The 18,576-nt window shown below is 33.6% G+C and overlaps 3 protein-coding genes across 7 annotated transcripts; all 3 read left to right on the top strand.

The window, feature by feature from the left end:
- The first annotated feature begins 711 nt into the window (after positions 1–711).
- LOC103840602 (UPF0725 protein EMB2204) lies at positions 712–6,384 on the top strand. Of its 4 annotated transcripts, none has more exons than XM_033280385.1 (5): positions 712–1,187; positions 5,009–5,140; positions 5,225–5,411; positions 5,478–5,599; positions 5,690–6,384. In XM_033280385.1, exons 1-5 carry the CDS (start codon positions 1,104–1,106, stop codon positions 6,230–6,232), a joined length of 1,068 nt encoding a protein of 355 aa, XP_033136276.1. In that variant the 5' UTR covers positions 712–1,103; the 3' UTR covers positions 6,233–6,384. The 4 variants fall into 4 exon arrangements, with proteins under 4 accessions (XP_033136276.1, XP_033136277.1, XP_009115345.1 ...); XM_033280386.1 differs by lacking the exons at positions 5,009–5,140; positions 5,225–5,411; positions 5,478–5,599; positions 5,690–6,384 and adding exons at positions 1,265–1,396; positions 1,499–1,685; positions 1,752–1,873; positions 1,960–2,691 and having other exon boundaries at positions 776–1,187; XM_009117097.3 differs by lacking the exons at positions 5,009–5,140; positions 5,225–5,411; positions 5,478–5,599; positions 5,690–6,384 and adding exons at positions 1,265–1,396; positions 1,499–1,685; positions 1,752–1,876; positions 1,960–2,691 and having other exon boundaries at positions 804–1,187.
- Positions 6,385–10,870: 4,486 nt separating this feature from the next.
- LOC103840865 lies at positions 10,871–11,571 on the top strand. Its single transcript, XM_009117386.1, has 2 exons — positions 10,871–10,959; positions 11,259–11,571. Exons 1-2 carry the CDS (start codon positions 10,871–10,873, stop codon positions 11,569–11,571), a joined length of 402 nt encoding a protein of 133 aa, XP_009115634.1.
- Positions 11,572–13,113: 1,542 nt separating this feature from the next.
- LOC103840600 (probable isoprenylcysteine alpha-carbonyl methylesterase ICMEL1) lies at positions 13,114–18,575 on the top strand. Of its 2 annotated transcripts, none has more exons than XM_033279872.1 (12): positions 13,114–13,402; positions 13,544–16,198; positions 16,281–16,357; positions 16,447–16,516; positions 16,602–16,685; positions 16,766–16,840; positions 16,998–17,099; positions 17,176–17,316; positions 17,596–17,661; positions 17,775–17,918; positions 18,019–18,109; positions 18,203–18,575. In XM_033279872.1, exons 2-12 carry the CDS (start codon positions 15,843–15,845, stop codon positions 18,353–18,355), a joined length of 1,359 nt encoding a protein of 452 aa, XP_033135763.1. In that variant the 5' UTR covers positions 13,114–13,402; positions 13,544–15,842; the 3' UTR covers positions 18,356–18,575. The 2 variants fall into 2 exon arrangements, with proteins under 2 accessions (XP_033135763.1, XP_033135764.1); XM_033279873.1 differs by having other exon boundaries at positions 13,114–13,714; positions 13,794–16,198.
- The last annotated feature ends 1 nt before the right edge of the window (position 18,576 follows it).

Genomic DNA, 18,576 nt, shown 5'->3' with positions numbered 1-18,576 from the left:
AAAATAATTAAAATACTAGAAATATAAAATAAAAACTTTTAAAATAGTTTCATTTTTATATTTTGAAAAACAAAATGAAAAACAAAATCAAATAAAATAAAAAACTGAATTTAAAAACGTATTATCCAATATAATAATAATAATAATATATTGATTGGCAAATAAAATCTCCTAGACTATATTTGCGAAGTGATTTTTCCACATGTCCTCTCTATAATCAATTTCACAAAACAAATATGATATGACTACTGAAATTGATGTCATGGCTTCCAGAAAAATATGACATGGATAATTTTATTTAATGTTAATTTATATTTTTGACAAACTTATTAGAATATGGTAATAATTCATATATTACATTTAATATTGATATCTCTTTTTGGTAAACTTTTTTTTAAATATGGTAATAGCTCATACATCATCTATAAAATAAATAGATTCATATATAACATTTCAAATTTTGAAATATTATTATTTTGTATAGTTATAAAATTTTTATTACTAAAGTTTTCAAAATTTTCAACAAATTTTAAAAAATTTAAATATCTAATCGTAAGATCATTAGTTTCTTATATATCTACAAATTTTATAAATATTGTTTAGGCTAAATTTTTGATAATTATACAATTTTATATCATTTTTATTAGTTTTATACAAATTGATTTAATATATATCAAATCTATATTAAATATTAGTAAGAAAATAGTAAAATTTATAATATTTAATAAACCTTATTTTTAAATATAAGTTAGATTTAAAAAATTTCTTACTGCACATGGTGCAGGAAAACACCTAGTAGACTATATAAAACAAGAGCTAAAATATAAATATTGATTGGATAAAATTTAATTTTTGAGAAAAACAAAAAGATAATTATTAAGAGTAATAACAGTTTTAACAATTCTAACTAGCAAGTCCAATCTTTACAAATAATAGAAAAAGTAGATAGATAATGATAATGTTAGGGGAAAAAAAAAAGATTGGGCCCAATTGAAACCCAAAGGTGGAGTATATCTATCATCTCGCATCTCTAGAGGGACAAACCTAAGTCGACCAAAAGAAGAGGAGAAATAAAACAAAAAAAAAGCATCAGCGGCTCGACGATGGTTGCTTTCTTGTCTGGGTATCCAAGGAAGGAGGTTGATCGCCTTAGGAGGAGCTATATGAAAGAAGTGAATAAATCCGAGGTAATATTCTTTAACTGTTGTTTCTATGCTTCTAGGGGTTGGTTACATGACTAATTAATGGGTCGTCGTCGCCATAGGGGTTCGATGTCAGTGGTCTTCCAGTACCAGACTCTGCTCCTGGACTAACTGAACACATCTGTAATGATACTTGTTCCCCCTTAATCCTCCTTTATGCTAAGTTAGGCCTTCATCGTTACAATTTGGTCCAGGTATTATAACCACCCCTTGCTTTATTTATCTATATATATATATATATATATACACACACACGCTATTAGCCCAATCGATTTGTTTATTTCTTGATCAATTAGGGGAAAAACTTACAGCTCAGTAGCGTTAAGAAATACAACAAGTCCATGGCTTCTGTTAATTCCTCTTACTACATAACTTTGGTAGCTATTCATCCAGCTACCCAGTTGCTTCAAACTTTTCAGACAAGAGTTAATGAACTACGCTATGGCGAATTGGTTTTGGAATGCTGTACTGCTAGACCTCTTGGTAATTTTTTTTTTTTTTTTGGTAAAACAACAAGTCTATCACATTGCTGATTTTGATCTTTTATAGGCGAAACCCACATATGTGGAATCAAGAAAATCAGTGATTACAACAAACCTGTGGAAGACTTGCTCCATACCTTTCCTGAGTGGCCGCCCAAGAATCCTTTTAAGAAATCAAAGAGATGTTACGTTGTGAGACTACCCCAACCCTTACATTGTTCCTTTGCTTTTTGTTTTTATTTTCTTCTCGTGATTTTTAATATGTTTTCTTGCAGCTGAAGAAGTCAGAGTTGCGAGAGAATGATGATTGGATTCGTCTATACTTGGAACTCGCAGTGGCCGCGTCGAATAGGGACACCCTTGAGAACCATCTTGTGTCCAACTTGAAGATTGTCAAAGTAGCTATAGATACTACTAGTACCCAAGAGGGACTCGACTTATTTGCAATTGTCTACATAAGATACAAGGACTCGTGCGAGGCTCGAGTTGGTAAGGATGTTGATCGCGTAGCTGTAGTCAGAAGATTCTTCAATGAGGGCATGGGACCCTTCAGTCTAGTGGGCCAAAACCTGGGTATTATACAAAAAAAGAGTAACAAACAACTTTTGCGTTTCAAACCGTGGCTGTTATATACTCCTAGGTGGCGGCTCAAGGCATACAGACACAGTGGCCTTACCTTGTCTCGTCGTGTGCCCAAGACGAGATCCATCAAGTTTTTCTTGAGCCAATTCACGTTCAGAGATGATTTTACCAAAAAGGGAAAAAAATCAGAGTGCAAAACAGAAGTCACAACTTTGATTCATGAGTGATTTTTTTTTAAAAATGGCCTTAATTAACATATTCCTAGAAAGTCATGTTACATTTAATCTTTAATCTTATCAATTAAATTTTGGGCCTGCCACAAATTTTTATTGGGTTATCATTAATTGGATTTAAACAATAGATGATCCATTGGATTTATTGATAATATAAATTAAATAGATATAATTTAATATTGTAATATTATATTTTCATATGTTAATTATTTAAATATTTGTCGATGTTAACTTTTAAAATTATAATGATTATTTTTTAAATAACAAAAATCATATTATCTAACAATAATTAATATTTACTACATTAAACCAATGAAAAAAATTTAAAACAATATAGTTTATTTTAAAAATTAAACAAAAACTAAATGTATAATTATTTACTCGATAATAAATCTATGAAACGCAAATTTTAATTTTTTAAAAACTTTTTAAATTTGTGAAATGTTACAATATCTTTAAATATGACGATAAAACAATATTTTACTAATATTTATATATATAATTACGATTTTAACAATAAAATAATAATCCGAAAAATATATATATAAGAATATACAAAAACATGTGAAAGTTTGAAACAATCAATTCAATGAAAAAAATATACCGTAAACTTATTATGTTTTAAAAATTGATAGACACATATATATTATAATATATACCAATTTTGAATTGAAAAAAAAATATTTATATAAAAATAAATGAAAAAAAAAACTCGCGCGGTTGCGCGGATCGAATTCTAGTGTGACATTAAATTTTATTAATATTTATCAGCAAAACACAGACAACATGAAATTGCATATATCTCATCTCAAAATGATAAACTAGGCATGGGCATTCGGGGTCCCAATCGGGTTTCGGTTTTATCCATTCGAGTTTTAGTTTTTCGGGTTTATCAAAATCAACCCCATTCGGGTTATATAAAAGTTCGGTTCGGGACCGGTTCGGGTTCTATCGGGTTCGGGTCGGGGTTAGTAAATCTTCAAAGAACCGGTATAACCCATTGTACTTTCGGGTTGGGTCCCAATCGGTTATTCGGTTTAAAAATACCTGATTTGTAACTATTTTATAACTAAAACATAAATGAAATCGGTTTTTCGGATTTAAAATAAATGATTTGTACATATTTTAATAACCAAAACATAAGTAAAATTGATTCAAAAATAAGAAAAAACATCAAACGTGATCATTCAAAATCAAGCGAAAGATAAACATAGTTAGTGATAAAAAGAAAACAAGATAAATGAAATCATAAAACAAAAACTAAGTTCTCATGAAATGAGAAACATTATTCAATGAAAACAAAACAAAATCTAAAAACTTTAGGCTTCAACCGCCACATTCCACCATCAACCTTTATGTAATAGATAATTATTTTAGAAGTTCAATAATATCTTAAAGTATTTTGGATACATATTAAGAATTAAGATCATATTTGGTAGAAGTTCTATTTGTCATTTTATATGTTTCGGGTTATATCGGATATCCATTTAGGTTCGGGTTCGGTTCGGATAATACCCATAACCCAAAATACCAAAAAGCATGATCCATTCGGTATTTATGTCGGGTTCGGATCGGTTCGGATTCGTTTTTATCGGATTGAGTTCGGTTCAGATTTTCGGGTTCGGTTTATTTGCCCAGCCCTATGATAAACAAACTTCCGGTGTTAAAACAAAATTTTATATCTTTTTAAGTATTTATTTATATATTTACTAGAATCCTAAATTTAACGTTCCAAAAACCTCACTCCACCCTTCAACTCTAAACCCTAGGTTTAGATTAGTTAATCATAGGGGTATAAATATCTTTTACTCTTCACTAAAAGTGATGGTAAAAATGATTAGTGTAAGCATAATAAGTGGTACTATGAATGTAGTATTTGTGACAATTTCCCTTTCAGATACTTTTGTTCATTTAATATAAAAGCATAACATAATTTCAAAAAAAACTAATTTCGTAGTTATAACTAAAATGTTATCATAATTTACATAAACTTAATAAATCTGTTTTTAAAACAAATAAAATTATACTATTATATATTTTGTGAGATTGTATATTAATACAACCTTTCAATAATTTTTATTTTACATTTAAATGTGTATTTTATATTAAAACATAACATAATTTCAAAGCTATCACTAAAAAATTATTTATAAAATTTAGATAGAAAAACTAAAATTATGTAACCCAAACATTTATCATGTTTAAGGAAAATAACTAAAATAATCAGATACAAAAAATAAAATAAGTTATGTATAAAACTTAAAAATATATAACATTATATATAACCTAAGTCGACCAAAAGAAGAGGAAAAGAATTTTAAAAAAAAAGCATCCGCGGCTCGACGATGGTTGCTTTCTTGTCTGGGTATTCAAGGAAGGAGGTTGATCGCCGTAGGAGCAGCTATTTGGAAGAAGTGAATAAATCCGAGGTAATATTTTTTAATTGTCTTTATGCTTCTAGTTCTAGGGGTTGGTTACATGTCTAATTAATGTGTCGTTGTCGTCATAGGGGTTCGATGTCAGTGGTCTTCCAGTACCAGACTTTGCTCCTGGACTAATTGAATTCATCTGTAATGATACTTGTTCCCCCTTAATCCTCCTTTATGCCAAGTTGGGCCTTCATCGTTACAATTTGGTCCAGGTATTATAACCACCACCCCTGCTTTCTTTATCTATATATATATGCTATTATCCCAATCGATTTCTTTGTTTCTTGATCAACTAGGGGAAAAACTTACAGCTCAGCAGCGTTAAGAAATACAACCAGTCCATGGGTTCTGCTGCTTCCGCTTACTACATAACTTTGGTAGCTATTGATCCAGCTACCCAGTTGCCTCAAACTTTTCAGACTAGAGTTAATGAACTACGCTATGGCGAATTGGTTTTGGATTGCTGTATTGCTAGACCTCTAGGTAATTTCATTTGTTTTTTTAGTATACAACAAGTCTTATCACATTGCTGATTTTGATCTTTTATAGGCGAAACCCACATATGTGAAATCAAAAAAAGCAGTGATCACAAACCTGTGGAAGACTTGTTCCATACCTTTCCTGAGTGGCCGCCCAAGAATCCTTTTAAGAAATCAAACCGATGTTACGTTGTGAGGCTAAGACACCCCCCAACCCTTACATTGCACCTTTGCTTTTTGTTTTTTTTTTCTTCTCGTGATTTTTAATATGTTTTCTTGCAGCTGAAGAAGTCAGAGTTGCGAGGGAATGATGATTGGATTCGTCTATACTTGAAACTCGCAGTTGCCGCGTCGAATAGGGACACCCTTGAGAACCATCTTGTGTCCAACTTGAAGATTGTCAAAGTAGCTATAGATACTACTAGTACCCAAGAGGGACTCGACTTATTTGCAATTGTCTACATAAGATACAAGGACTCGTGCGAGGCTCGAGTTGGTAAGGATGTTGATCGCGTAGCTGTAGTCAGAAGATTCTTCAATGAAGGCATGGGATCCTTCAGTTTAGTGGGCCAAAACCTGGGTATTATACAAAAAAAGAGTAACAAACAACTTTTGCGTTTCAAACCGTGGCTGCTATATACTCCTAGGTGGCGGCTCAAGGCATACAGACACAGTGGCCTTACCTTGTCTCGTCGTGTGCCCAAGACGAGATCCATCGAGTTTTTCTTGAGCCAATTCACGTTCAGAGATGATTTTACCAAAAAAAGGAAAAGAATCAGAGTGCGACACTGTCCTCTAAGTACAGTGGCCCCTGGCTTCAGATAATAATAATAATAATCCACAAATAAACTTTGTGTATTAAGTGGGATTGCCTTCTCTTTTTTTTGTGTGGCTTCTCCTGGAATAATTTAACACAAGCAAGAATGAGAGACATTCTTCTGGCTCTCAGACGGTCTAATTTTCCTTTTTCATTTCTACGCATTGCGAAAGGTAAATTTATATGAAAACTATTTAAGAAATACCGTAAGAAAAAATAAAATTTATATTATTGATCGAATTAATATTTTTGGCCTTTAAACAATTTTTTTAATTTTTTTTGCTAATTACATAATTTGTTTACTGATGAACTGATCATGTTTTTATAAGTATTTTAGGTCAAAAAATTACTTATCGCATAAGATTTAACGTTTAGGCTGAAGAATTTCAGGCCTAATATTTGATTACAATAAAACTATGTAAGGTCGGTTTTATATCATGATTTATCAATTTAAAAGTTAATTATAGTTATGCGAAGTTTACGTTCACATGCCAATCTTGTCTATCTTCAATATTTTTCTCATTTTTGTGTCGTTTTTTTCATTTTGGTTATTGCTTGATATAAATATTGATTTTTTAGTTTATTCTCATTTCGTTATTTTGTTTTGGCCTCAGATTTTAAAAAGAAAATGTTAAGTTTTAAAATTATCAAAGAGATACATACTGAAGTTAAGATATGTGCCTCGTGCAGAATAAATATTTTATTTATATTTATTCATTTTTGAAGTTTTTTTTTGCATATTATGAAATCATAAAATAACAGTTATATTAAATAACTAAGAAATCAGTTACTATTATGTAATAAATTGGCGTGCACATATAACCACTCTTGTTTATTCGCAAACATTAAAGGGTAAATAAAGCAAAACAATCAATTTTATCTATCGTATATGATATATAACTAAATTTAAATGATATTAACATAGATATATAGTATACTTTTAATATAGATATTTTTAAATGAAGTTTCTACTCATATGATTTTATGATTATTTGCATATTTATGAAACAAAATTTTACACCAACGATATTTTTAATGTGAAATGTATAGTGGTTTCAATAATTTATAATCATTTAACGAAAAAACAATGAAGATTTAAAAATTAAAATATTAACTTTTCAATATATGTTCAATGCAAATATCAAAACACAAGTATGTATTTTCATATTGTATAGTTTAATTTAAGCGATATGAAATATATATATATATATATATTAACATAAAAACCGATTAAAATAAAATTATTTATTGATATCATTTTATAATCATTGTATCTTATTATAGAAAAAAAATTAAAAGCAAAAGTTTATGTGAGACTTTTAACAGTTTTAGCAATTTATACTCGTTTTCAAAAATTCAAAATACAACATATACCAAAAAACTAATTTTTTATTATACGAATATTGTAATTGTGTAATTTATTTTAATAATAGACAATTAAACAAAAGTGATAGAAAGTATACCGATTATTAGCAAATTTTTATTATTAAAAATTATTAATTGGCATATATATCTTAATCACATTAGGTAATTCCTTAGATTTTATTTAAGGAAAGATTATATAATAATTTCAATTTGATAAATGAATGGTCCATAATGAACCTACTATATAGTATAACATTCTCTAGCAATTTAATTTTGGATTAACTAAATTCTCAATTGATTCTCAAGCCGCCACGTAAGCAAAATTAGCATTCCAATTACGTGACAATTCGGCATAGCACTTTTTTAATTAGTACAAACTACATGACTTTTTAAATGTTTCTGTATTAATATATAGGAGATTTTCAAATTGTATTGAATATTATAGGGTAATTCTCTCAAATAGCCATTTTTTTAGTTTTTGTCATAAAAATTGCCCTCAAGGAAATGACCAAAATAGCCATTTTTATTTTGAAATTTTTAATTTTTATTTTTATTTTTTAAAATTTGAAACCATATCCCTAAAACCCCGCTCCTTAACTCTAAACCCTAACCCAAATTAGTTAACCCTAGGATAAAAACACTTTTTTATCTTTTAATAAAGTTTATTTTAGTCATTTTCTTCACTAAAGACTATTTTTGTTACAAAAACTTAAAAATGCTATCCTAAGGAATTTCTCTATATTATATGCGTTCCTTGTTGATTATTTGTTTTGGGACATATTGGTCATGTTTAGAGTAAACTCTTTTGTTTTGTTAGGGCATCTACAATGGCACTCTATTTTTTCTTCCATAATTTACACAAAAATAGAGTAACTCTATTATAGCGTAACTTTTGCTCCAATGGTGTTACCCTATAATAGAGTTAGACTATTATAGAGTAAAATATAGAAGAATGTCATATTTTACTTTATATTTGGAGTGGAAAACTGACATTTCTCTATATTTCACTCTATAATAGAGTAACACAATTGGAGCAAAAGTTACACTATAATAAAGTTACTCTATTTTGGTGTAAATTATAGAGGAAAAAATAGAGTTTCATTTGGAGATGGTCTTAGACCATCTCCAATGGCTTACTCTATTTTTTATTTTAAAATAGAGTAATTCTATAATAGAGTTTGAGTTTGCTCCAATGGTACTCTATTTTAAAGTAGAAAATGGAGTGATGAACAAAAAAAAACAAATTACTCTATATTTGGAGTAAACCTATTTTACACTCTATTATAGAGTGAGAAATAGAGTATCATTGGAGCATTTTTTACTCTAAATTCTATTTTAGAGTGAAAAATAGAGTGGAGTTGGAGATGCTATTAGGGAGAGATACTGCACAACAACAAGAGCAACCAAATGACTCAAACAACTAGACATGTTGGTTTCGGTTAGTTTCTGCTTATAACTACTTACTTTCGTCCCTCCAAGTGATACATGTGGTTTACGTGCAGCTATGATGGTGCCAATCAAGTTACTCTGCAGAAGACTTTTCGGACTTCACAACTTATACTGTGCAGCAAGCATGGCACTTTAACACCCACCAGAACATCCCAATGCAATAAGTATCAGATAGTGAAAAGTATGTGAGCAATTATTTCTATACCGTTACTGACAGATTTAGGAGAAGGACTTCTATGGTTTATGTTGGAGATGAATTACATCACTCGAATCGTTCCCATCAAAAACTGAACTCGATCCACTTGGTTAAAAAGCGGTTAGATGTTACATTGATATAAGAAGAATAAAGAAAAATAATTGGCTATAAAGGAAACAGACCGATGAAGAGGAAGTGTATTCACAGACACAGACACGGGAAATTCAGCACAAGATTAATGTTTTCATAGCTTACTTTGTTCTTGCCGAGTTGGTAATCTTTCATAGAAATTCAATCTTCTCTCTGGTAATCCGTCTTAGATCACTCAGTAACTCACCAACAAATTCATGCATACATTTTGTACAGCACCGAATTCAGATTAAACAATGGGCGCTGACTGTGGGATTATAAAATAACGCCAAAGAAAATCAAAGATGTCTGGAGAAGATCTCACCGGCACAAGGGTTGCCTTTCGGACAACAAATCTCACTACCATGATGAAATGTCTTACTCAACAACATGTTACAAACAAAACAATAAAAGAGCACCTAGATGCTCTGACCGATGCTCTTACGCCACCACCCGCTCATGATCACCGGAAGAAGGCAGTTGTTCAGTACGGTTCTTCCTGCCGGACAGGAGATTGATCAGATCAATCATGCGACTACCCAGTAAATCACCGTTCTCCAGAATACAACATAGGAAATCTCATGAAGAATCCACAAATTAACAAGTTAGATAGAACGTATCTGTTGGGATTGTGAAATCCCATGTCCAACTCTATATTCTCTGATTAGTACGATATTGTCCACTTTGGGCCTAATTGGCAAGCCCGCATGGATTTACTTTTGGTTTCCATTCCAAAAGGCCTCGTACTATTAGAGTTGGACATCTCTTTATATATTAGACACTCCTTGTCTAATTCTCCAATGTGGGACTTAGTTTGTTATATCACATTCTCCCCTTCAAACTAAGGATCACATTCATCTCGTATCCCACAACTGATCTCCAGGATCTTCTGACTCGATCTCTGCTACACAAATCTCGTTCCTAACTCATAGGATACCCATTCATCACTCATTCATCATTCAAAGGGTATTTCGGTATTTCTTGCAGATTTCTCGTCAACCGCGCTCTAATACCAATTATTGGGATTGTGAAATCCCATGTCCAACTCTATATTCTCTGATTAGTACGATATTGTCCACTTTGGGCCTAATTGGCAAGCCCACATGGATTTACTTTTGGTTTCCATTCCAAAAGGCCTCGTACTATTAGAGTTGGACATCTCTTTATATATTAGACACTCCTTGTCTAATTCTCCAATGTGTGACTTAGTTTGTTATATCACAGTATCCTTGCCGCAATTTAAAAAACTCCCTTCGCAAAGAAGATCATTGCATGTCAAGGTCGAGAATCAACTCCTTTCTTAGGAGATTATGATCCTTACGGCGTTCAACATAGCCATGGGATAAACACACACTTTACCATTGAGGAGCAGGATGTTGGATACATTCATGTGGAAGATGTCGCAGCAGTGCGCTAAGGATGCATGATGTTCCAACCGTGACAAAATGTTTTCTGAACTCTTGATCTTACTTTCAAGCATTTTATCAAGCTCAGAAATAACAAAAGGATGGAGAAAAAGACAGCGAGTGGGCGTAAAAGAGGTTTCATCTTCTTACATGAGAAGTCACCTCCTGCAACTATCTTTGCTTTTGTGATGTAAGTCATGTCCACTCAATGTTATGCTAATAATGAATCAACAAGCTTCTCTTTATGTCATCACCAAACTTTTCACATATATAAAGATGAGAATAGACCTATTTGCCCTTGTATGCAACCACATTCATGTTTGGGGAATAGTATCAATGGGAACAAGAATTTGAACAGCTACGTACAGTTCTTTTGCCGTCCAAGATTACTAAACGTGCCTGTAAACATGTCTCAATCCCCACGTGGAATACACACATCAGTCTATATTATCTCTGTAATCCTTTAAGTTTTGTGCATATCAATGGAAGAAGATTGTGGTGCATTTGCAGCAGACTGTGTTGTCCTTTCATGCTGCTGCCAGTGCCTTGTGTTACAAGTCACACTGCCTTTGTCTTCTTCAAGGTCCCTCGTAAACTTGCCCAGAGGGTTAAGAAGTTTGTGAAGAGAAGATGTGGAAAAACCTTGCAACCAAGAACGGAGGAGGATGCCGTCAAAGAGGAGCACATTGGTGTGGAAAAGGGGTTGTCTTTGAAGAGAATGTTGCAAGAGATGAGCATAGAGTTCGGTTTTGGAAGCTTCTGGCGTCATGAAGATTCTTCTGACATTCTAGATGTCAAATAGCTGAAAAAAAAAACAGAAATGAAAACTCATCTTCTTTGCCTGTGGTATTGATCAATAATCTGGACAAAGAACTTGTGGATTCAAATATTTTTCTCTAAAAGGCAAAATTAAGATATAGGTAAACTAAGACAACGGCGGTAATATTGTAAAATCTTTCTTTAATCTCGTCTTAACTCATGGCACAATCTTCCAAGTTCTTGTTTATTTCTGAATATTGAGATTTTTTTAATTCATATTTATGCTATACAAACCAGTTAAAAAGACAATGTTGTCTGTCTATAGTCTATTAGTCTTGTAATGATCTTAAGCACTTTTCCCTTGAGTCTGAAGTTTACTTTTGTCTTATTTTTCTTTGTTAACCGTGGGTTCCGAACTTTAATATATTTCTCCAATCCGGTGTAGGTCTTTATAAATTCCGATTTTAAAAATAACACATGATATTAAAAGTGGTTTATGATTTGAACACAAAGTACAAATGAACCAATCCATTTATAGCACCAATCTATCTATCTATAATAATAAAGAAAAGTTTTCTCCCACCTCCTGCAGCCACGTCCTTCTTTAGGGGTGGGCATATGTCGCCACTTAATTGGTTACGTTTTTTTTGTTTTCTTTTCCCTTATTTGGTATCTCTAATGCTAATTGGTTACGTTTTTTTGTTTTCTTTTCCCTTATTTGGTATCTCTAACGCCTCCGATTCACCGGTCTCCTCTCTCCTCTCTCTCTCTCTCTCTCTCTCTCTCTCTCTCTCTCTCTCTCTCTCTCTCTCTCTCTCTCTCTCTCTCTCTCTCTCTCTCTCTCTCTCTCTCTCTCTCTCTCTCTCTCTCTCTCTCTCTCTGTGTGTGTGAGAGTTTGATTTCGATTTGTTTTTGTCTTGGTAAAGAAAGTTGGAGGAGGCAGAGAAGCTTGATGGAGGAGGACGGAGAATTCACGAGGTGGAGGAAGCTGGACGAACAGACAGCAGAAGAGGCGGGATGAAAAGGCGGAGGAGGAGGCATGACGCTCAAGTTTGCCAGCGGTGGAGAGTTCAACAAGAAGATGGCGGCCTCTAGATTAGGTTTAGTGTTGTATTTTTATTTTTTTTTAAATTTTGTTTAATGGTATAAACCGGTTCAAATATTTTGTAAACCTGTTTTAATATATACATTCTATGTTTATCTATATTCTAGAGTGATGAGAGGACGAGATCTTTGTAGAAGAAGTTTTGAGTGATGAGGTCTGACACAGAGGCCAAGCCGTGGACCTTAATGGCAGCGTAGAAGCTGAAGACAGCTTCAGAGTTCAGACACAGATGTGGGAGCTGTTCGGGATGCAATGTCGATGGCTGTCTCCCACCACACAGCTGCTTTTACAGACGGACTACAGGATGTGAACTATTGCCACCGAGTGACGGTTGTTGGTTTCAAACTATTGCCAGAAAGGTGAGTGAGAAGTTTCATCTCATTGATTACATATATTCTGCAAATATATCTTTTTATTCCTCCACTGCAAGGTATATCTTTTTATTCATCCAATTTGTAGCTTGTGATTAAGTGTTTAGTGTAGCCAATCTTAAAGCTTTATTCGTGGAGGAGTTTAAGTCTGAACGTTCTTTAAGATTTGAATAGTTTTCATTTTTGAAGGATTTGGTAAAGATCCCAACTTTTTAACGTTAACATGTGTGGATTCACAGGTTTATTCTTTGGAATGGACACCTGAGATGAACCAGATTGTCAGTGCATCTCAACAAGACACGCTCAGTTAGAAGAGAAAAGTGATGGAAAAGGGAAAGACACAACCAAAGGGCCAATTGATAAAGTGCTGAAAATGCAATCGTTTAGATCTTGAAAAGGTCAGACTTTAATAATACGATTAGTTAAATTCTATTTTTATATACTAATATATATCTAAATGGGTATATCACTCTGCCCACCTGCACCAAACCAAACACACACGCTCACAGGTTTATATATACTATTTATGTATAATTTAGATACTGAAAATGTGGGAGATTGGCACATTTCTCCATTAGAGTTACTCCACAGTGGTCCTTTGCTTGATTTTGATCTTCTTCCAGGATGTTGTTCTTCAATGGCAGCCTTGAGTTTACCGTCTCTACCAAATGTCCTTATCTCAGACACTTGTGGAGAAGCTTATGGTCTCTGTGAGTAACCAACTTGAACCGTAGATCTACATAGATAGTTCGTTGTTTGTCTCATATAGTTTTGTTCATCAATTTTCAGGTCAAAGCTGCAGAGCCTTTTCAACCAGATATCTTTCCATACTTCACAGGCCAGGAATCTAAAACAGAGACGCACATAGCTACGAAATGTTGTCTCTGAGACCCCGCAAATGTTTGAGACAAACGACTGTTGTTAGTTTATTTCACTATGTATCTCTACAGACTCAGCTTTGTATTGACAAGCTTTTTCATGAGAAGAACAATATGCATTTACAAAACAGCTTCCTTTTTGTTTTCATATCGTTAGAAACATTGAATACGTTCCTGCAATTCTTCTGTGATTTTTTCTTCATGGGTTTACATTCCCCTGTCACTAGAAACATTCAAAAGTACACATAAAGATATTGGTTTAATGTTTGTGCGTTTGTGTGTGTTTTGACGTGTTTTTGACTACGTCCCGCATATATTATAACTTAATTGTATGAGAAATCTATAGCATAAAATTTTACAGGAAAATATAACAAACCTGCAAACACAATGTAATTTACCTATAAGTGGCTCCACTCACCCATGGGTCTTCTTCGTTAGGGCTGCCACAAGCCCTCATAAGAACTTAGCGTATTCCAAAAAAGGGTCACAATAAATAGACAAAAACACAAACTCTCAATTATGAGCTACTCAGCTGTTACCTCACCCACCCCTCTACAAACAACTAAGTGGGAGTTATTAAGTCTACAATAATATGTCATCCAAACAAGATCATTAAGAGATACCACCACTACTATTATTTTATAAGAGAACTAGATTTTGATCCGCTCTCTAAAAGCGCCGATAACTTTTTACTATTCTAATAAAATTAGATTGAGTTTATAACTTTTATTTTTTTAAAATTGTTCTATTATACTATTTGATTTTCATATCCGAAAGACCCGTGAATCGATAGATCCAGTGACCTGTGTATAATCCGGTTCAAATTTAGTAAAAAGAATTTTAATTAAAAATTCTAGAAAACCAGTAAAAATCTAAAAAAATGTACGATCCGATATCATTATTACGTAAAAACAATATAATAAATAACTTTTTTCAAAATAAAATTATTTATATATTCATATTCGATCGTTAAATAATACTATGCATGAAAAAAAATATTTAAATTTAATGGAGTGTATAGTTTGCATAAAAATTAGAATTATTATAATTCACAAAATATGGAAAGTATTAATTACCATAAATATAGGGAATATTCATATTATTAATTTAAATAAGTAATATATGTGAGATTTATATCTCATACGAATTAAAAAATTACATCGCTCTTTTACGATAAAAATAATACTAAATTGTCTATGTCATCTTTTTCCAAAATTTTAATTTCATTATGTCATACATGTGAACTTTCCCATAAACAAAAACAAACACATGCATTTACATGTTTTTTTTTTGAACATCAATTTTACTTTATGTTTTAAGTTTAACTATATTTATTTTGGTGCAGTTATCAGCTATTTATTCTATTTTTATTGAATCGATCAGTGAAACCATTTATACTATTCATTTTTGACAAAAATAACTTCAAAATAAAGTAATAAACTACTATCTCTAACCACTATCAAATAAATAGATAAAAAATTGAATTCATTTGAAAATTATTAGAGAATAAAACATATGAACCCGGCGCTACGCGCCGGAATACCACTAGTATACTATATACTCAACAGTTTGGTTATTTTACATACTGCAAAGTAGCTAAAACCCAAGGAGATCTCTCATGGCCGATCTCTTAATGGCGCCTCTATTCTAGCTGTGAAAACCAGCAAATGCATTTGCGCCTTACAGATTCTAACTCTCCAGCCTTGTATCTAAGCACCTTTATGGTTCCGTTGTGAATCTCGGACCTTCACATACCACAAAAAGAGTTTGAAGAAAATAAAATAAAAAGAATAAAGAAACAAAAGGCATTTCTATCTGAATGTGGACAACTACTAAAAGTCATACATATGTCGGAGGACATCTGGTTCATTGCGGGTTTAACTAACAACATCTCTTCTCTGTCTCTCTCTCTGTCTCTCGATCTAAATTAGGCAAACGGAGAAATCGGAAAGGAAAGAAAATGCCGTCGCAGACTCTCCCCATCTCATCCTCCTCCTCCTCCACCGAGATGATGTTCAAGCCTTTCATCTACGACGATTCCCCAACCACCCTCCTCGACGACGACGACCATTCCGTCAAGCCTCTCCTCTCCCGCGCCTCCAGCTTCAACGGCGCCGTCACTCCTAACGGTGAATCAACTGGTTTGTATCAGAACAGACGGCGGCGATCCAACAGCGAAAACTGCCTCTCTGCGGCCTCTCCCGATGATGATACTAATGGAAACGGACATCAAACTATCGGTCAGGAGGTTAGCCACGCCGCCGCCGAGACTTTCTTGTTGACTCGTCTCTTCTTGAAACTCCTCAGCTATCTTGGGTATTTAAGATCCAATTAAAAAGATGCTCTCTTTCGTTGTTGGGGGTTTGCAAGATCGCTGATCAAAAAAAGTGTTCTTCAGGGTAGGTTATAGATGGATCACACGGTTTCTTGCACTTGGTTGCTATGCTTTTCTCCTTATGCCCGGATTCATTCAAGGTTGGATCTTAGTTACGGTCCTGTCTCTCTCTCTCTCTTTGATCTAAAAGATGGTAACTGCTAAAAGGTTTGGAGTGTTTACTTTGCAGTCGGATATTACTATTTCTTCTCTCCTCACGTCCGCAGAAGTATTGTTTACGGTGATCAACCAAGAAACAGGTCATTACTCGTTTACTGCTTATCCAGTTTCTATTTTTGATCCCTGACTAGTTGATGCTTTATGTTTTGTTTTTGATTTCTTCAGGCTTGACTTGTATCTACCTAAGAACTCCAACGGTGGTCCAAAACCAGTGGTGGCGTTTGTCACTGGTGGAGCCTGGATTATTGGGTGAGTTTGGTTCCCAGTTTTTCATCCTAGGAAGAACTGCAATTTGTCTTACAGAATGTCTTGCCTTGTGTTTGATACAGTTATAAGGCGTGGGGTTCTCTTTTAGGACAGCAGTTATCAGAAAGAGATATTATTGTGGCATGCATCGATTACAGGTAATAATATTACATGCGCTTAAGATTTTCTTTTTCCTGCTTCAAAGAACCTGGTGGTGGTGTCCTCCTCTCATATTTCATCAGCTTTCATTTACAGTCTTTTTTTTTTTTGTTAATGTTTTCATTTACAATATCTCCATCTCATTGGTAATGTCAGGAATTTTCCTCAGGGATCTATAAGTGACATGGTCAAAGATGCTTCTTCTGGCATCTCTTTTATTTGTAATCATATCGCTGAGTATGGTGGTGATCCAGACAGGTATTAATCCTGTCAACAATCGTTGAACATGGAAGTTCTCAGGTTTATGATTTCTGATATTTTTTTTGTCGTGTAGAATTTATCTAATGGGTCAGTCTGCTGGTGCACATATTGCGGCTTGCGCCCTGGTAGACCAGGTGGTTAAAGAGTCAGGGGAAGGAGACAGTGTTTCTTGGAGTAGTTCACAGATAAATGCTTATTTTGGTCTGTCTGGAGGGTAAGCCCTTTCTTCTGATCACACTACCAACAATACATTTGAATTGAGATGTGTGTCAAGAAGTTGTTTAAACATGTTTCTTTACAAGTCTTTTTTTTTTTTGTAAAAGTGATGGTAGACAGTTCATAAATCGCATAGCATAAAGGTCAAATGGTATCTTAAAGAAGCAAGTAGATTCCTAACTTCCATCCAACCAAAGCCAAATAAATTATTTATAGGCTTCACACTATCTGTTTGCCTGTAATTAAAAAAAAAAAGCTCTTTGATTGTGATCAACAGGTACAACCTTTTGAGCCTTGTAGACCACTTCCATAGCAGGGGATTGTACCGTTCCATCTTTCTGAGGTATAATAATAATTCCTAGTATAGATTAGCTTACGATGCTCACTAGTCACCTGACCAGTAGAGCAGTCCAAAATTTTACACTTAAAACATGTGACTTTTTGTGTTGTCCTCAGTATCATGGAAGGAGAGGAATCATTAAAACAGTTTTCTCCTGAACTAGTAGTGCAAGACCCAAATCTCAAACACATAGTTGCTCGTCTCCCACCTATTATTCTATTCCACGGTACTGCTGACTACTCCATCCCTTCAGATGCAAGGTAATGTTAAAACTTTCGTAACCTTGTATGTGTGCATGTCTGTCTCATGTATTTCAGGTGGCTGATATGATGATTTAACTTCTGATACGTTATTTTGCAGTAAATGTTTTGCGGAAACCCTCCAGAGGCTCGGAGGGAAAGCAGAAGTGATCCTTTACGAGGGGAAAACACACACGGATTTGTTTCTTCAGGTACAATGGACTGGTCTTTTTGAGATCTCTGACTGGCTACTAGTCGTACAGGAACCTGAATATTGATTTAGAAACTTGGTTTATCTATGCTAGGATCCAATGAGAGGTGGAAAAGACGAGATGTTTGAAGATATAGTATCAGTGGTTATGGGAGACAATCAAGAAGTGATTGGTAAAAGCGTAGACAGAAGGCGTCTTGTGCCTGAATTCATGTTGAAGTTGGCTCACTGGGTCAGTCCGTTCTAACTCTCACTCTCTTCTGCTCCCAAAAGACACTATTACCGTGTATAGTACTTAAACTAGGAGACATATTCATTATACTTTGACGATACAGATGATTTTGAACTTTGATCATGATCATGTAATTGTATTACCGTTTGCAATACACGTTGATTTTTTTGGTCATTCTCTGGTTTGTGTTACTTGTAGAATAACAAAGAGCAGTGAAGAACCTAATCTTTATTTAC

This window comes from Brassica rapa, chromosome A09 (assembly GCF_000309985.2).
Source record: "Brassica rapa cultivar Chiifu-401-42 chromosome A09, CAAS_Brap_v3.01, whole genome shotgun sequence".
Taxonomy (NCBI): Eukaryota; Viridiplantae; Streptophyta; class Magnoliopsida; order Brassicales; family Brassicaceae; genus Brassica; species Brassica rapa.
This window is presented reverse-complemented; position numbering and strand designations above follow the sequence as displayed.

Excerpts from the sequence above, each read along its gene's own strand:
- LOC103840600 (XM_033279872.1), top strand. The coding sequence starts at position 15,843 with ATGCCGTCGCAGACTCTCCCCATCTCATCCTCCTCCTCCTCCACCGAG. Across the intron at positions 16,358-16,446 it reads TATGCCCGGATTCATTCAAG|TCGGATATTACTATTTCTTC; the intron begins GTTGGATCTTAG and ends TTTACTTTGCAG. Across the intron at positions 17,662-17,774 it reads TACCGTTCCATCTTTCTGAG|TATCATGGAAGGAGAGGAAT; the intron begins GTATAATAATAA and ends TGTTGTCCTCAG.
- LOC103840602 (XM_033280385.1), top strand. The coding sequence starts at position 1,104 with ATGGTTGCTTTCTTGTCTGGGTATCCAAGGAAGGAGGTTGATCGCCTT. Across the intron at positions 5,141-5,224 it reads ATCGTTACAATTTGGTCCAG|GGGAAAAACTTACAGCTCAG; the intron begins GTATTATAACCA and ends TTGATCAACTAG. Across the intron at positions 5,600-5,689 it reads AATCAAACCGATGTTACGTT|CTGAAGAAGTCAGAGTTGCG; the intron begins GTGAGGCTAAGA and ends GTTTTCTTGCAG.
- LOC103840865 (XM_009117386.1), top strand. The coding sequence starts at position 10,871 with ATGGAGAAAAAGACAGCGAGTGGGCGTAAAAGAGGTTTCATCTTCTTA. Across the intron at positions 10,960-11,258 it reads ACTATCTTTGCTTTTGTGAT|AAGATTGTGGTGCATTTGCA; the intron begins GTAAGTCATGTC and ends TATCAATGGAAG.